Source organism: Polyodon spathula, chromosome 7 (genome assembly GCF_017654505.1).
Source record: "Polyodon spathula isolate WHYD16114869_AA chromosome 7, ASM1765450v1, whole genome shotgun sequence".
Lineage (NCBI taxonomy): Eukaryota > Metazoa > Chordata > Actinopteri > Acipenseriformes > Polyodontidae > Polyodon > Polyodon spathula.
This window is the reverse complement of record NC_054540.1, coordinates 44048174-44067183: the sequence shown is the minus strand read 5'-3', so window position 1 is coordinate 44067183 and position 19010 is coordinate 44048174. Positions and strand designations below refer to the sequence as shown.

The window sequence follows — 19010 nt, the reverse complement described above, 5'->3', positions numbered from 1 at the left end:
GTTGAACCGAGGTCAAGAGTTTACAAATCTGTGTAGGAAAGGGAGACAAGGGGTTGAAGCCCCGAAATAATAATAATTACAAAAACACAAACACAACACAAACACAGACACATCTCCGGACAGTGCATGCTTTTAGTGCAGGTGCGGTGCTGGAAACAGTGATGCTGGTTAAGTGCAGGTGCCGTGGAGCCGGGTGAATCGCTGGCCCAAGGCTGCAGCTCCCAGATTCGTGCTTAATCACTCTGGCGAAGACAAAACACACAAGTTTGCAAACAAAACAAACACTTAACTCAGCTTCCGAACAGTCCTCGTTTCCTCCCATCAATCACAACAAGTGAATCGTTCACAGCGTCATGTCCCCCTAAAGTACCCTCAGCTCTGCCCTCTCCAATTGCTAATTCAATCATTTCTCCTCCAATTCATGATTGAATCTTTGCTTACTGTGCTAGGGTGATGACTCCTGGTACCGTGACGCTATCCCTTTCCTGAATGGCTGGCTTCTGACTGCCTGGAATGAACTGCCCAGCCCAACCATTCAGTATGGGGCATGCAATTCCTGTTGTACAGTTTTCTCACATAATAAATCCTAAATACTGGGTTTCTTCTTTGGCAGACGGGCTACCCTTAGAGACTGCAAGACGGCTGTGACACTAGCCAAATGCTCTCGCCAGGTGGAGCTGTAGATAACCACATCGTCAATATATGCTGAGGCATATTCATGATGTGGGCGTAAAACCTGGTCCACTAGTCTCTGAAAGGCAGCAGGCTTACCATGTAGTCCAAACGGCATGGTTGTGAAATGAAACAGACCATCAGGGGTAGGAAATGTAGTTTTCTTACATGATCTGCAGATTAAGGGGATCTGCCAGTATCCCTTCATCAGGTCCAAAGTCGAGATTAACCTTGCCGTTCCCAGTCTGTCAAGAAGCTTGTCGACCCAAGGCATGGGATATGCATCAAACTTGGCAATAGCATTCACCTTGTGAAAATCAACACAGAAGCTGTTGGTGCCATCCTTTTTGGCGACTATCACAATCGGACTGCACCACTCACTCCTGGAAGGCTCAATCACCCCAAGCTGAAGAATAACCCGCACCATTTTGCGAACGCCACCTCGTCGACTTTCCGGGATCCGGTAGTGCCTCTCTCTAACTGTGACACCTGGGGGAGAGACAATCATCCTCTCAATCGCCTGGGGCTATAAATAAAGCCTCCCTTGCTTGCCAGGGCTTCAATAAATTGACATGGTAAATTTCCTTTTTGTTGTGGTAATTGGGCTGCCGAATTTTATAATTGACTTTTCCTATAGCCCGAATCACCTCATATGGCCCCTGCTATTTAGTATATAGCTTAGATTCCAACGTGGGAAGAAGCAACATTACCTTGTCTCCTGGTCGAAAGGTCCAAATCCGTGCATTTTGGCTGTAAAGCTTCTGTTAACGGTGCTGAGACAACTTTAGATTATCCTGGGCCAAACGACCGACCAAATTCAGGTGATCACGGAGTAGGAGTACATGCTGCACTACATTTTTTTGGACAAGCCTTTGTGCTCCTCCCAACCCTCTCTTAAGAGATAAAGGATGCCACAAGGCTGTCGGCCGTACAAGAGCTCAAAGGGGGAGAACCCCATCGAACTCTGTGGCACCTCTCTCACTGCAAAAAGGAGGTAGGGAAGGAGCGCTGTCCAATGTTTCTGCTCCTGGTTCACAAATCACCTCAGCATCTGCTTTAATGTTTGGTTAAAACGTTCCGCCAAACCGTCCGCCTGTGGATGGGACGTATTTTAGCCCTTTGCAGTCCTCTCGGTCCAGGTCTGACAATACAATTTTCCCTTTCCAGTCCAATGTTGAACCCTGTCCGATATCATCAAAAAGACGTAAAGCACAGGTCTCCAGTTGTTTTTTCTCCGGAAAAAGCCGAGAAAACCTTGGGCTGGGTAAATGGCTGGGTGAGACTGGTAGGACTGGTAGACTGGTAGGAGCTGAAAAACTCCCCAGTAATGTTGTTGAAGCTGACACCCTGGGATCCTTCAAGAAGCTGCTTGATGAGATTTTGGGATCAATAAGCTACTAACAACCAAACGAGCAAGATGGGCCGAATGGCCTCCTCTCGTTTGTAAACTTTCTTATGTTCTTATGTTCTTATGAATGAAACCGAAAAAAATAAAAAAGGGTGTTTCTCATAGCCCCATTGACTACAGAGTTAACACAGACATAACAATAGAGGTAGCTGCTTTCTGGATCGGATTATTGAGAAGTTTGGTGATAAAACGAGTGATCAGGAGAAGATTTATCAGTATGCACGTCTATAAGAGGTATGTGAAAAATACAGCAAACAAGGGGTGGGGCTTGGCTGTAGATACAATACTGAGTGTTTTTTTGTGATTCAATACCTTTTGAACCTGTTTTACTCTGAAAAAATATTTTAAACAGCACGTGTAAAATAAACAGTGCGTGTGAAAATAAATTGGACCTGACATGCCTGACGAGCGCTGAATAAATGGAACGCTAAGGTTTAATATTTTATGCACCTGCTGTAGCATTTGATACAGAAAGATAGTCCCGTGATCAGTCAATATTTCTTTGGGGATCCCTACTCTTGACATAATCTGCACTTGTTCTTTGGCTATTGCAATGGCACTAGCAGATCTCAAAGGAATCAGAAGGTAGCAAAGGGCCCATTATGTCCATTGCGATGCGCTCAAAGAGAGTGGAAATGATTGTCAGTGGGACCAAAGGGGTGGGGCGCACTCGACTCAGTGCTACTTGCTGGAAGTCTGGGCACGTGGCTACAAATTTCGACACTTCATTATGAAGCCCTACCCAATAAAATGGAGCCAATATGCGTTCCCTCGTCTTGTCAGCTCCCAAGTGTCCTGTAAAGGGGATGTCATGTACCAGCCTCATAGAACGGAGGAACCATCAATTGTGTTACAGGCTGTCCTGTGCTTGAGGCAGGGTTTACAGTAATTGCCCTTTGATAATGAAGTGCAGATATACTTGCACCCCAGCGCCTTCAACATCCTTTCCTTCAACAGACTGGACCTGTCCCCAAGCGTGCACCAGTGTGGGGTCGTTTTTCTGGTCCCATACTAGGTCCGCGCTTGAGCCCCACATGTCCGGTATATTGAGAGGGTCAAGAGTAACATCTGCCCCGGATGGCACTGTAACCTCGCCCTCTCGGTACTGAGTACCGTACTGACTCCATACTGACTCCCTTTGAGTGGCGTTTGATACCATCCACACTCTCTCTCACCAGTCCCCAGCCTCGTTTCAGAGACAGACCTTCCCATTTTTCGATCTGTCTCCCTTTCTTTGTTTTCCTAGGACAAAAAAAGGAAGAAAGCAGGTCAGCTTACAGGGGGAAAATCTCACCAATCGTTTCCTCTTCTCTGTCTGCCACGGTTACGTGAGCGGTTGGGGCTGCCTTTTAGATTAATTGCCGATACTGTGGCCAGTCCCCGCCCAGAATTATGGGGTGCGGCAGCCTTTCCACCACCCCCTACTGTGAGGTGGCGCTGGGTCTGACCTATCGACATATATGCTTTTAGGGTGGGATACGTCACCGTGTCTCCATGGATACAAGAGATCGCCACCTTGCCTTGTGGCTGCCACGACATACTGCCTAAGACAGCTGATCGAATTAAGGTTTGTGCACACCTTGAGTCCACTAAAGCCTGGGTACTCAGATTACCAACCATCACATCACAGGGCCCCTCCCGATCATTTCCCTGTTCTTTACTTGCCTCAGATGCAAAATTGCACGTCATCATGTTGCACTCCATTGCTGAGGGGCATAGGCGGGTGATGTGTCCAGGTTCATGGCACCTAAAACAGATGATCAGGGCTGCTCCTCAGCTGGTGAGAGGAAGTAGTCCTGTTCTGATGGAGACCCGGGAGTCCACTTTGACGGTGGCTTCCAGGGTGCCTGGGTTGTGACGTCGTATCCAGTCCTGTGTCTCTGTGCCGACCGCATGGCAGAATTGCTCCAACACCATTGCCTCGTCCATCTGTGCACCGGTCTTTGGTGCAGGGTTAAGCCAGTACCCCATGTGGTCACGCAGTTTCTGGGCGCCCGTGGCCTCCAGTATACTCGGAAATGCAGCCAATATGTTTCCCCAGTGATGCTATGGCATTGCAGGATGGCCCACTTGACCAGGTCGTACTGGCTAGCCTCCTCGTCAGCCATGACTTTGTATGCTGCCTGAGCCTCCCTGCTCAGACAGGGGCCCAATTGACTGGCCCAATACTCCTTTGGCCATTGTGCAGTGGTGGACAACCGCTTAAAGGCAACCAAGTATGCTTCGAGAGTCATGCTCCGCTGTCATCTTCTGTGACCGTGCCTTAGGGGGCCCATTACCGGTACCAAAAATGAGTATTGCCAGTGCCAAAACAAGGTCTTGCAGTTCCAAAATAATAATTACAAAAACACAAACAAAACACAAACACAGACACGTTTCTGGCAGTGTGTGCTCTTAGTGCAGGTGTGGTGCTGGAAACAGTGATTCTGGTTAACACTAGAGCCGCCGGATTTTCGAACTACCTAGAACCGCCAAGTGGGTCACTTTGACCCATACATTTGTAAACTCCTTCGTTATGAAAATGAAAGACATACTATACAACTGAAAAGCTGTATTCGTGAACATCACATCTTACATTTACATCGCAGAAACACTGTAATTAAATGGAAAATGAAACTGAAATGAAAATAAATTGCTTTATTTTTATAATGAGCGGATATACAGCACGACTACAAGCAGTGAAAAAATATAATAAAATACTCAAAAGAAACGGGTATGTATATATACCCGTGTACAGGTGTAAACTGGTATATGTACATACAAAATTATAAAACCGAAATTATTGTTTCTAAAATTACATAAAAATAAAATATAACACTACTGACGGCTGCATTGTACTCTATGGAGGAGCGTACGCGTCTGCCAGCTGACTGGGCTTGCATGCAGGAGCTGTGTTATAAACACAGACGCAATTCCATTGAACACTATTGTGTAAACATGTGTAAACTGGTACATACAAACCTGTAAAGCTGAAATGTTTTTTTTTTTTCTAAAAGTAATATAAAAAAAGAATATATAAAATACATTTCATATTAGGCCCATAAGTTGCTATCCTACCTGTCATTTCAGTTTGCTGTATGCACCTGAGTGCAAATTGTGCTCTTATCAGAGTGTGCTCCAATCAGTGTGCGCTCTTGTTAGAGTGTGTGCCAATCAGTGTGCTCTAACCAGAGTGTTCTCTCATCAAAGTGTACTCAAATCAGAATTACTCTCATCATAGTGTGCTCATAACCACATGTTCTCTTATCAGAGTGTGCTCCAATCAGAGTGTGCTCTCATCAGAATGTGCTCTCATCAGTGTGATCGCAGAGAGGTTTGCCACTGCATCCAAATTATAGTTGTGCCATTGATGAATTATGGTCAGCAATCTCATGATTATTTATTACTATATGTGTCGATAAAACAGGGCAGTTTATTTGATACAGGGGTACAGATTCGGCTCTATGCCGCTAGATTCTAGCGCCAAGGTACCTCATATAGCGCCAGCAACATTAAATTCTGGCGCCAGTAAATATGTTTTTTTTTTCTTTTTTCTGAGCAACCATAGTTGCTAATAGTTTCCCCTTGGGTCTGGGATACTCACATGATCACTGGTTCCCACAGCTGCATGTACATTATGCACTGTGCGTATCATTGGTTTGCAAAATTTCAGCTTCATGTGTAGACTTGCATGTAATGATGTGGGATTAACTGACTGAAACAGACACTTTAGGCTTATAGAATTGTACTGTTTATTTAGTGGTCGTAATAAGCAAACGGAAGCAGATAAGTTTGGTTAAAGCCTTCCAAAAGAGCAAAAATCTCTCTTCGGATGATCAGGAAAGAATGTCAGGGGGAAAAAAAGCAAACAGCAAAAGCACTGAACCGTGTTTCTGCCACTAAAGGCAATGAAGTTTTAAGTGCCGAAAATACTTTGCGTCATTGGTAGCCGAAAATACTTTGCGTCTCTTTTTATGTAACTACTTTAACTACACGTGACGGTCTGCTTAGCACGAATTCTAAGGTTTATATTCAGGTAATTGAACAATCAAAGTTATTGACGTGATAGTTTACATATAGTATATGTATCACATACACATATATAATATATATTATATATATATATTATATATATATATATATATATATATATATATAGATACACACACATACACACCGTGCTTAGGGGGGTGAGTAATGATTGCATTAGTTGTAATGCTTTAGAAATAATAATAGTAATGATTAGAAATGGAACCAGCATAAAATATCTGAACACTCAAAAACAGTAACCCCCCCCCCCCCAAAAAAAAAAAAAAACACTAAAAAGGAAATAAAGAGCGGGGGGTTGTTTGAATAGGGGTGGGGGTTGATCTTTTAATGCCCACAGGCTCTCTGGTGCTAAACTTTCAAAACAGTTTAGTACCCATTTTCAAATGGAATTGCAGCTCTGTTCTAGTATTCACAAAATCTTTGCTGGCCCTTGAAACATTACTAAAGGTACACTGATATGAGCAAGGCTAACCAACAAGTGTTGAATGCAGCATTACTGTATATTATCTTCAAATGAATTTAGTTTCAAATTCCTTATTGATAATCCAAGTGTTAGTTAATGTGTAATTACGTTGCTATTAATGTTATTTATGGAATGGAGAATAAAGGGCTAAACTCAAACACAGTATTTCTGTATCACCAGAATAGCACCCTCACAGTAGAACACACCAGCTGCTTTTCAATTGTTATTAATCTTCTTTTGTTCTTAAGAGTCAAAGCCAAAGTCCCTGCAGAACTGGAGAAAAACAACCAAGAAAAAGCAGAGAACACAACCTGCATCAAAAGAATGAGACCGAGTTTAATGAAATAACAAGCAGACAATTAGACCTTCTGTTCCCCTGGAATGTCATATTGATTTATTCTAAACGTTGTATGTTCTCAAATGCTGCTGTTGGAAATAATAATGTCTCACTTTACAAAATCATACTGTATCTGAAACAGTCTCTTTGTTTGGGTATTTTAATTACACTGGTAAAAAAAAAATGTATTACCAGATTATGCACCAACTGTAGAACTATAAACTTGCACATTAATTATGCAAAACGAAATGACATAATTACATAAACGTGGAGCCCCGACGCTGCAGAGTACGATGATAATCCCTGTGCTGCATAATACCTGCAATTGCGTGCAAATTACCAAGGTCCTCTGACACTAAAAATATCCTCAAAATGTGATGCTGCTGGGACAACTGTACTGTATCTGGAACAGTGCTCCCCACAGAGGCCACGGGCTCATGGCAAGATTCGTGAGATACAATCATTCTTCAGGGCCCTTTGAATATCTATAAAAAACTGTTATGGAAACAGCCAATACTGAGTGGAGTGCACTGTATTTATATTTATATATATATATATATATATATATATATATATATATATATATATTATATATATATATATATTTCTATATTGGTTTTTGTTTTGTTTTGCAGCTCTTGCTTGAATAGCTGTGTAATTGCATTGTAATAATGTGAGTAGTTCCAGTAACTACTGTGTAATTACATGAAAAATGGCCTTATAAACAATATTGTGTTCCCTAATGTAATTGAATGGTAACACTACAAAAATGTAATTGAATGGTAACACTACCGCACAGGTCATTCACATGAAAATGAATTCCAGCAGTAGTTACCATGTAAGCAGGAGCTATTGGTAGTTACCTGGCTATTACCATGTTATTACATGCTTATGTATGTCCTGTAATATAAAGTGTAGGGAGCGGGGGGCCTCTCCAAGTGCGTCTTAAACCACTGTACACACAAGCAGGTTTAGCGCTTTCAACCTTGTCTTACCTGTTGGGATCAGTCTCCATACAGCCATGCATCTAACACAGGCATTGTGCCCAAGGGCCCTCTCAAAGGAGAAAGAACCAGTGCATTATAAAACCACTAGCAACATTACTGTTCTGCTTAACCTATTCAACTTTGGCCCATTTGCTTTAAAATAAAGCAAATTCACAATCCCTCCAGCTAATGATGTGCTTGCACAGATAGATGATCTCAAGCTGTTTAAAATGCATATCTAGAAATGCACCTTCCAGGCACTTCGGTTTTATCATTAAAAAAGCTTTATCTTACTGGCAACTTGCTACCAGAAGTGGTGAGTGTGTGCAAAAACATTTTACACACATTTAACAGAGCTCTGTTTTTGGTATGCGTGGGTTTTTCATAGGTTTAAAAAGAAAAGGCATATTATTGCACTGTTAAACTTGTTAATTGAGATACATAAAATTATGAGGACATGGGCACATTCTGAAATCATCTGATTTTAAAATGTTATTCGTGGCCTGAGGAATATTGGGACCATACGCCACATTTAATGAACCGATATTTTGCCTGGGACTGAAAATGTGTAATTTAGAAAATTATGTTCTTTTGAGCTCATCTTTCTGTTAGTTACTTTGTTAATAAAGTAGCTGCATTCTAACATCAACGCCACATCACTTTGACTGTTATGTCAGCCCGAAGGCTTCAAATATAAAAGTTGAGATGGATTTAAATAACCTTTGTTCCGTTCACATAGCACATACATATCATTAAAGATGTTACTTTATTTCATGCTTTTTAATACTAGCGGTAATAAAGTCCAGTAAAAGAAAGAACAAATGAGCAAGGATATGCATTCAGCTGGTCTGCCAGGGACAGGTGCACTGCAAAGTTATATTTGTGTCGCAAAGAGACATCCAAATGAAACTGATAAAACTCTCAGAAGAAGAAATGTATAATAATAATAATAATAATAATAATAATAATAATAATAATAATAATAATAATAATAATAATAATAATAACTAGAGTTGCCAGCAACTATAACAGGGGTCGGCACCACCAAGTTGCGCAACAGACACTTAACAAAATTACCGGACTCAATGACGGACATGGGGGGTGTATAGCAAACAGCAGAGCATGTAACTGACTCTTAATCGGATTGCATAACAAGGCTTCAGTAGGCGGTTCAGTGTCATCAAGATTCTTCAGTAACCATAGTTACGGTAGAATATTGTCATTGTCAGTTTACGGGGAGAAGTAGAGGCCAAATCTAGCCTGTTTGCATTGCAATTGCAATATGTACATAGATAAATCATGTCTTTTTTCAACAGAGATTATAAATCGTACTTTTTTCAAATAAATTACCACGGACCGCAAACTTTTTACAATGGACACTGGTGTCTGTGTATGGACATATTGCCGATCCTTGAACTATAAGGCTTCCAAGGCACTTGTAAAGCGTTAGAATATGTGTTCCATAGTAAACATGGCCTTTTCTGCTAATGAGTAACAAGTCATTTGACCATTAGGAAAGGTCAGAGGTCACAGGCTAACATTATTTTATAGCGCAAACATGAGTTTCTGTAAGTGTTCCATAGTAACTATGGCCCTATCTGCACTCTATAAGGAGTTATAAGCAACACTGGTCCATGTCGGCCATTGAGGAAAACTCACGATTTGAATAACTTTTGATGCTCTCATGTTTGTTAAGATCCCTGGAAAGTTTCAGCTCAATCGGTCCAGCGGTTCTGGAGGAGTTGCATTTTACAACTAAAATGTAGAATCCAAAAATGGCGGCTACATGCCACTTCATGCCACATATGTGTAATTGCACACCACTCCTCAACATATGTCAGAAGTTTGAGGGCAATAACAGCAATGGTTTTTGTTGTTTTATTGTCTTCAAAATGAGTTACTAAAAATACAAAATACAATATGGCTGCCAAACCATGTGACCTATTCACTCAACTAGCCATAGCCATTTACCATTATACCAAACTGCAAGCGATTTCGTGCAATGGTTTTCGTTTTATGGCCTGTTAAAGTCCTTGGCAGACGATAAGAAATAACAACAGTGATAACACCGTGTAACAATTTTTTTTTTTTTTTTTTTTTTGGTTCCTGGGTAGTAAGTGTTATTTCCTAATTGCTTATGCCTCAAAAGTATAGAAAATGGCTATTATTCCCCACAAACTTTGCTTTTGTGTCCAGGACAGTGATATTTTGAAATTAACCTATTTTTTATTTTGATAAATTCAAGGAGAACATGGGAGCGTACTCGGAGGAGACAAGGCGAGCGCTTCCACCAGGATATACAGGACTTTGAACGCCCCAACCAAGGACAGTATAACGAGAATACTTTATATTTTGAAATTAACCTATTTTCCAGAACATTCCAGATAGATTCAGTGCTGAGTAAACTTGGAGTAACTTCTAGAACTTTCTAGAACTTTCCAGTAATATAAATAGTAGTATAAATACAAAGGCCTTAAGCCCACCAGTTCAGTTTAGTTCCAGCTGCCTAAGTGGATACATATCTGCATTTTTCTTAGATGGCATCAAAAGGCTGCAAGCATCCGGCAGACGCATTTTGCTATGTCTGCGGCCAATTTATCAAGACAAGAGTGAAAATGTACTTCATGGAAGCATCTGCTAAGATGCGTGAGGCCTACAAGGCATATTTCGGCATGCCTGTCGGGGATCAAGACAAACCCTGGGCACCTCATTTCACCTGTGAGCACTGCAAAAAAACTCTGGAAGGTAAGATGGACAATTGTTGCTCAGAATTTTATGTTATAAAATTTGTTAAAATTGTCAAAATTGTAAAAGTTTTTAATTTTAAAATGTTTTACAATTTTCAATGTTATTGAAAAAATATATCATATATGAAAAATTCTCAAGAATCTCTTACACATTAGTCATGGGCGAAATAAATGTATTTTTGTAGGATGATACAGAGGGGAAAAGAGAGCCATGAAGTTCGCTATCCCAAGAATTTGGCGGGAACCCAATGACCACTCAAGTCAACTGCTACTTCTGCATAGTGGACCCTTCCAAACGTCGGATTGGCAAGAATGCACCTGCTATCAAGTATCCGGACCTTCCTTCATCCATCGCCCCGGTGCCACACTGCCATGAGCTCCCCGTACCCACTCCTCCGGAGAGAGAGCAGCCGTCTTTAGAAGAGAGCAGCAAGTCAGAGAGCGAGGAAGACGTTGTAGATCCAGATGACAATTTCAGAGGTGGAGCTGTGGAGAGAAACCCATACTACCCCAAACAAAAAGACCTCAACAGCTTAATTAAAGATCTTGGTCTCACCAAGTCCAATGCCGAGCTTTTGACGTCTAGGCTCAAGCAATGGAACTTGTTGGATGAAAGTGTGCGAGTCGCAGTTCAGAGGAAGCGTCACCAACCTTTTTCCAGCTTCTTCACCCGTCAAGATGGGCTCTGCTTCTGCCACAATGTGACCAGTCTGTTCGAGGCAATCGGAATCGCCTGTAACCAGAATGAGTGGCGCCTCTTCATTGACAGCTCATCCAGGAGCCTCAAAGCTGTGCTGCTCCATAATGGTAACAAGTACCCATCTCTTCCCCTGGCTCACTCAGTGCACCTCAAAGAGGATTACAACAGCATCAAGACCTTGCTGGACGCCTTGAAGTATGATGAGTACGGCTGGGAGGTCATAGGAGACTTCAAAATGGGGGCATTCCTGATGGGTCTCCAAGGCGGTTTTACCAAGTTTTCCTGCTATCTTTGTCTTTGGGACAGCAGGGACACCAAGGCGCACTACCACAGGCGGGACTGGCCACAGCGGACCGAGTTCTCTGTGGGGAGGAACAACGTCAAGTGGGAGCCACTGGTGGACCCCCGGAAGCCGGTGTCTTCGTCAGATCCTGGAGTGCAATGAATTCCCCAAGAAGCTCACTAGTAAGGAGAAAGCGGCTTGGAACAGCTTTGTTGCAGTGGTTCGGGGCTTCCTGGGCAATCACAAGGCCGAAAACTATGTGGAGCTGGTTGAGACTCTGGTGAAGAACTACGGCACAATGGGCTGTAGGATGTCCCTCAAAGTCCATATCCTTGATGCTCATCTTGATAAATTCAAGGAGAACATGGGAGCGTACTCGGAGGAGAAAGGCGAGCGCTTCCACCAGGATATACAGGACTTTGAACGCCCCTACCAAGGACAGTATAACGAGAACATGATGGGAGACTACATTTGGGGGCTGACTCGTGAAAGTGATTTACAGTATAATCGTAAATCTCGAAAAACTACTTACTTCTAAATCTTTTGTAGTCATTTTTTGTATTACTTTAGTATAAATACATGTTAATTTGGATTCATATGTTGTTTTTTTCTGACTTTATGTGAATGAAAAGACACAAATTTGTCCATTTTCTCATTGGAAATAGGTAAATTCCAAAATATCACTGTCCTGGTCACAAAAGCAAAGTTTGTGTGGAATAATAGTCATTTTCTATACTTTTGAGGCATAAGCAATTAGGAAATAACACTTACTACCCAGGAACAAAAATTGTGTTACATAGTGTAATCCTATCATAAGAGAGGTCAAAGGTCACGGACAATGACTGTTTTTGATAAAACACATATGGGTTCCTATATGTGGTCCATTTTAAAAGTGGCCCTATTTGCATTCCATAAGGAGTTATCGAATACTTTCACTTTTGACCTCTGATGTCATAAACATGCTGCCATTAACTTTTTCTTTGAAACATTTTGAAATATTGACTATTCATTTTGCAAAAATCCAACATGGCTACCAAACCATGTGACCTACATGCTCCATTTTAAATCAGGGTCAACTTCCCATAGGTATCTACCAACATTCCAAACGGCGAGTCTCTGCGTGCAAACATTTCCATTTTATGGGCTGTTAAAGATTTACCATTGCGGCGGAAGGAAAAGAAAAAAACAGTGGCTCTCAAAAGTACTCACACCCCCTTGGACTTTTCCACATTTTATTGTGTTACAACATGGAATCAAATTTGATTTATTTAGGAGTTTTTGCCACTGATCAATAAAAAAAGTTCATCATGTCAAAGTGAAAAATAAAATCTACAAATTGTTCTAAATTAATTACAAATACAAAACAGAAAATAATTGATTGCATACGTGTTCACCCACTTGAGTCAATATTTGGTAGAGGCACCTTTGGTAGCAATTAGTGCCATGAATCTATTTGGATAAGTCTCTACCAACTTTGCACATCTGGACACTGCAATTTTTGCCCATTCTTCTTTGCAAAACTACTCAAGCTCTGTCAAGTTGGATGGGAATATTTGGTGAACAGCAATTTTCAACTCTTTCCACATTTTCTCAATTGGATTGAGGTCCAGGCTTTGACTGGGCCACTCCAGGACATTGACCTTTTTTTAAGCCTCTCCAGTGTGGCTTTGGCTGTATGTTTGGAGTCATTGTCCTGCTGGAAGATGAATCTTCTCCCAAGTCCCAAGTCTCTTGCAGACTTCAACATGTTTTCCTCCATGATTTCTCTGTAGTCTGCTGCATCCATTTTGCCCTCTATCTTCATGAGCTTTCCAGGCCCTGACACAGAGAAGCATCCCCATAGGATGATGCTGCCACCGCCATGCTTCACGGTAGGGATGGTGTTCTCAGGGTGATGTGCGGTGTTAGGCTTGCGCCAAACATAGCACTTAGCGTTGATGCCAAAAAGCTCTATTTTGGTCTCATCAGACTATAGAATCTTCTTCCTCTTGGACTCAGAGTCTCCCACATGCCTTCTGGCAACCTCTGGCTAAGATTTGATATGAGTTTTTTTCAACAGTGGCTTTCTTTTTGCCACTCTCCCATAAAGGCCAGTTTTGTGAAGCACCCTTGCTATTGTTGACATATTCACAGTGTCTCCCATCTCAGCCCTGGAAGACTGTATCTCCTTTAGAGTTGCCTTAGGCCTCTTGGTGGACTCCCTGACTAGTGTGCTTCTCACCCAGTTACTCAGTTTTTGAGGACAGCCTGTTCTAGACAGATTCACGGTTGTGTCATATTCTCTCCAGTTCTTAAAAATTGACTTTACTGTGCTCCGGGGGATATTCAATGCCTTGGAAATGTTCTTATATCTTACCCCTGATTTGTGCATTTGAAGAACCTTATTCCAGATTTGCTTTGAATGGTCCTTCATCTTCATGTTGTAGTTTTTGTTAAGAATTATACTAACCGTCTGTGGGACCTCCCAAAGACAGGTGTATTTAACCTGAAATCACGTGAAACACCTTAATTGCACACAGGTTGACCCCATTCAACTAATTAGGTGACTTCTAAAAACAATTGGTTGCACCAGAGTTTATTTAGGTGTGTCATAGCAAAGGGGATGAATACTTATGCAATCAATTATTTTCTGTTTTATACCAGTAATTAATTTAGAACAATTTATAGATTTTATTTTTCATCCGCATTATTGCCATTTTTGTGTTGATCAGCGGAAACACAATAAAATGTGGAAAAGTGCAAGGAGGCGGTGAATACTTTTGAGAGCCACTGTAATAATAATAACAATCTTTTGAAGAACAATAGGCTTCCAGCCATTCTGCTTGGAAGCCTAATAATAATAATAATAATAATAATAATAATAATAATAATTGATTTACATTGAACTGATTTACAACTATTTTAAGGAAGTCAATTTTGATTATTCAATCAAGTTTGCAGTACATAGTTTTCAAAGAGCTGATAAACCTAAATGAGAATGTTTATAAAGTCTTTAAAGTTGTGGCCCATAATCACAGATTGAAAGTTTCTGGATAATGATAAGTCAAATCTATCAGATGTCTATTATAAGGATCTGAAGAGGCAGATCTCAATAATGCCAGCCTAACCCTGCTTTTCACTGTATTCTGTGGGGAATACCCAGCAGGAATTTACTGTGCGCATTCTGTCATTAAAACAGACCCCAGTAAGAAGAACAGTCGAGGATACTGTCTGAAAACACAAACAGTACAAACTGGAAGTCCTACCTCATGGTGTAGAGCAGTGTTCCGTTATCCACCAGGCGGAGCAGTTTATTGGGTGTGGTCATATTGTGGGCTACAGATTTCTTCCCGTTATGGAAGAATGTGTCTGGGGTCCAGATCTTACTCGCCAGCAGGTTATTGAGGGGGAGGATCTTCATTGGGCCGTCAAACTTCAAACGTTCATCTCTCCATCTCTGCCGGAAGAACACGTCGATTGTATATTCCTGATTGGAAAAAACAAAGAAGATTTTTTAAATCACTGTTTGTCATTTATTTTATAAAATGAATATAGGATAATGTAAGCATCTGGTTAATCGCGTAAAACATTACATTCTTTTTTGGTATTCTAGTGTTATGCATGGTTCACACCTACTTGCCTGTTATTATAGTCTTAGTACTTACAGTTTCTGCCTGATATTAACTACTACTCAGATGTAGTGCTCTTAATATGTGAATGACCATGGCCCTGGCCACAATGAGCAATGTTGTGATAGGCGACATGAAAGCTGATCTGACAGTTAGCCTTGATATTTTTTCCAGACGTCTAGGGTCATTAATCAGCTGGAGCATTGACCGCCAGAACAATTGGACTGACTGACACTCATGCTGTCTTCACAGAGTTTTGCAACATGAACGTCATTGTGGCGCATTTAACGAAAACCTCCTCAAAATGTTATCCAAGCAATGTGGAAATAATTATTTGCCTGTCAGAATTTAATAATTACTCTTTTACACATTTTAGAAGAATGTTTGTGTGATACGAGTTGTACATTATATATAAGTATGTGCAGTATACTCATGCAGGGTCAGCCTTTTATCCAGCAATTACAGAACCCATTACACTACTGTATAATGACCCAATAATTAATTTTACAAAGTGAGACATGTTTTGTACAAAAACAGAATGGTTGAATTCATTGCAGTGCCAATGGACTCCCCCTGACATTTGCTCCTCTAGGGTAGCCACAAATATTATGCATTAAAACTTTTCACAACTAATTATTATTATTTTAAGACAACAGCCGCCTTGCCAATGTTGAATCCTCGAGGCATCCTTAAATTACTGTACTTGAATACTTGAATTACTGTGTAGTTAAGTGGGGTAACACACATCTTCCCAGAGTTATTCCAGGGACCACACTCCCTGCACAAGCAGAGTTCAGCCCAGATGAATAAGAAACCTAATAGTTATCCTGAAACAGAAATAAAGCGGTTTCTAATGTGGGTATGTATGATTTCATAAAGATCTCGAACATCCTTGGCAGTCTGTACAGGTCAAATATATCCACTGCCTCACCACTTTATTAGGACCTGTACCTAAGACTGGTTGGTGACCACTTGCCCTGAGTCCAGCTTTAACACAACGTAACATAGACTCCACATTGGGTTGAAAGGTGTCTTACTTCTTTCATCAGTATTTCATGTAGTTTGTGCAGAGAGGAAAGCAGGGGATCATGAGGACGAATCCATTGTTGAAGTTCATGCTAAATATGCTCATATGGGTTGAGATCCGGGGATTGTTGTGGCCATGGAAAAAGCCTGAAGTCTCTGTCATCCTCCTCAAAATATTCATGCACAGTTCTGGTTCGATGGATGTGTGCATTATCGTGTTGAAAGTAGCCAGCACCATCAGGATACAAGGCAATATTGTTGGGTGGACTTGATCCGCAGCAACGCCAATGACATTTTTCGGCCTTCTAGAGTAATTATGAGACCAGGGTATACCAGGACATGCCCTCAAACCAGGGCAATGCCAAAATTAATGAAGCTGCCAGACGGTGTATATCAGCAATGTTGAGCTTGTGATCCAATCTGTGTATTTATTTATATGAACTCAATTGCCTTGTTGTTGTCTTTGAGTGTGGAGTCACATACAGGTTTAGTAGGCTGTGCGGTCTAGTGGTTAAAGAAACAGGCTTGAAACCAGCAGGTACCCAGTTCAAATCCCAGGAAATTGTTATGCTCCATCTTTGGTGAGAGAATTTTGTAAGTGAGACTGCAGCTGATATATAGTTCATAAACCCTAGTATCGTATCTTGTAAAGAGTTTTGTGACGGTGGTCTGCTATGAAAGGCGCAATATAAAAATAAAGATTATTATTATTATTATTATTATTTTAGTACAAATATCAATTAATACAAAATTAATTTATATGTTTTCAAAGGTGAAACTCCTCTTTACTGATTGATTGGAAAGTATTGATACTGCTTTTGGTTGCCAAGGTGACAGTTCATTATCATGGCACCCTGAATAGATTTATGCCAGTTTTTTCATGTTTCTTTATCATTAAAGAATGTAAATAAAGGTGCTTGGGGTCAGAATCAAACACCTTTTGCAGTGCAATTTTAAATATGTCTAACATATACGGAATACTGTTGGAGGGTTATTTTTTAAATTTCTTTTTAAAGGAATTCTGCATGAAAAAAAAAATATTGTGTGAGATGAATTATTAATAAAACTTATCTTTGCAGGACTGTAAAGATTATTCATGATTATTCACACAGAATAACCCTAACCCAGCACACACACACACAAGGAGAATGTCAAACATACACCCTAACCCTAACCCAGCACACAAATAGGGAGATTGTCACAGCACACACACAGGGAGAATGTCACTCACACACACACCCTAACCCTAACCCAGCACACACACAGGGAGAATGACACACAACCTAACACTAACCCAGCACACACACACACACAGGGAGAGTGTCTCTCTCACACACACACACACACACAACATCATGAAAGAAACAAGTGGAAATTATTTGGGATAAAAAATGAAAAAAAAAAAACACTAGCCTGGACATTTACTGGACAAAAAAATATTTCTTTATGACACATAGCTCTATTACTTACTGTAATAGGTACAATGACATCTAATATCATTGCAATAAAGTACACTTTGAAAACAGTTTCACCTTACAAATATCAGAACTTATTTAAATTTACTGCAGTCTGAAGTATGACCTTATCCATCCACGCCTTTCTTTTAAATGCATTCAAGGGGCATTCTGGGCATTCCACATTTTTGTCCAAGAATGGACAACTCATAGCTGTTTTTTAAGCTAAATTTATTTCTACGAACAATTGTTTTAAATATTATAAAGTGAATTAGCCTACATTTCTAAGTGTTTAAGGGTTGTCGATTTTTAAATTACAAATACACCCCTTTCAAAACATAGCCTGCCATTTGATGTGTATTCTAAAGTCTACATGCAAATACATTTCAGGGGGCTCAGCAAGACCAAATTACATATTTTGCAAGAATGCACACTTCAACAAATCTGTTTCTACAGTGTCTGAAAATAAGTGAAAGGGAAGGCTTGTTAAAAATGATAGTGTTATTTATTTGTAAATTACAGTGACTGACATTAGCTAGCCCATATGAAACGTAATACAATGTAAATTTCTAAATATCACAAATATGGGTCCCGTTTCATCTCCAGTAATGCAGTATTATCAATACTCACTAGAAACCTGTCATACATATTAATGGAGCTTTTAAAGACAACACAGCACATTAATTTGTTTTTTTATTATTTTTTAAATAACAAAAAACATTTTAACACGTTTACTTATTTCCAAGCGGTTTCTGCATTGGAAAGGAAACTAGACAAATTAATAAATATTTACATTTATACTGGCTTAATGAAGGCATATCATTTTGAAAGGAACATGTGAAAAAGTATACAAATATGAATGGAACCTATGAGTTCTACATTCTACTCAATCAACATTACATACCAAACCTTTCCTGTGTGATCTGCCTTTTTATTATTAGCCTCTTTTCCTTGCATACATTCATAACTACTAATACAAACACCATACATAGCAGTTGGGCTTCTTACAACTGTGTGTGTGTGCGTGGGTGTGCGTGGGTGTGCGTGTGTGTGCTTGTGTGTGCGTGTGTGCGTGTGTGTGTGTGTGTGTGTGTGTGGCTGCCCATTATCTTGCTGTAACCAAATCATCTGATGCTGTTGTCTGCCAACCACCTCAAAGGGCATAACTCTCTAAGCCTTAAATTTGAACTGTTCCTACTCCCAGACTCGTGCCAACATGATAAGCATAATGACGCGCCCCAACCCCCTTCAATATGGCTAGCGAGTTTTCCAGCATGGAACCGGAAGAGTGTTGCAG

General features: G+C 40.5%; 1 protein-coding gene across 1 annotated transcript in view; it reads right to left on the bottom strand.

The window, feature by feature from the left end:
• LOC121318641 (gamma-aminobutyric acid receptor subunit alpha-3-like) overlaps window positions 1-19010 on the bottom strand; it is a 166085-nt gene that overhangs the window by 49114 nt on the left and 97961 nt on the right. Inside the window, exon 5 of the mRNA XM_041255537.1 lies at window positions 14871-15091. Within this exon, the coding sequence (XP_041111471.1) occupies window positions 14871-15091 (221 nt within the window). The remainder of the gene's footprint in view (window positions 1-14870; window positions 15092-19010) is intronic.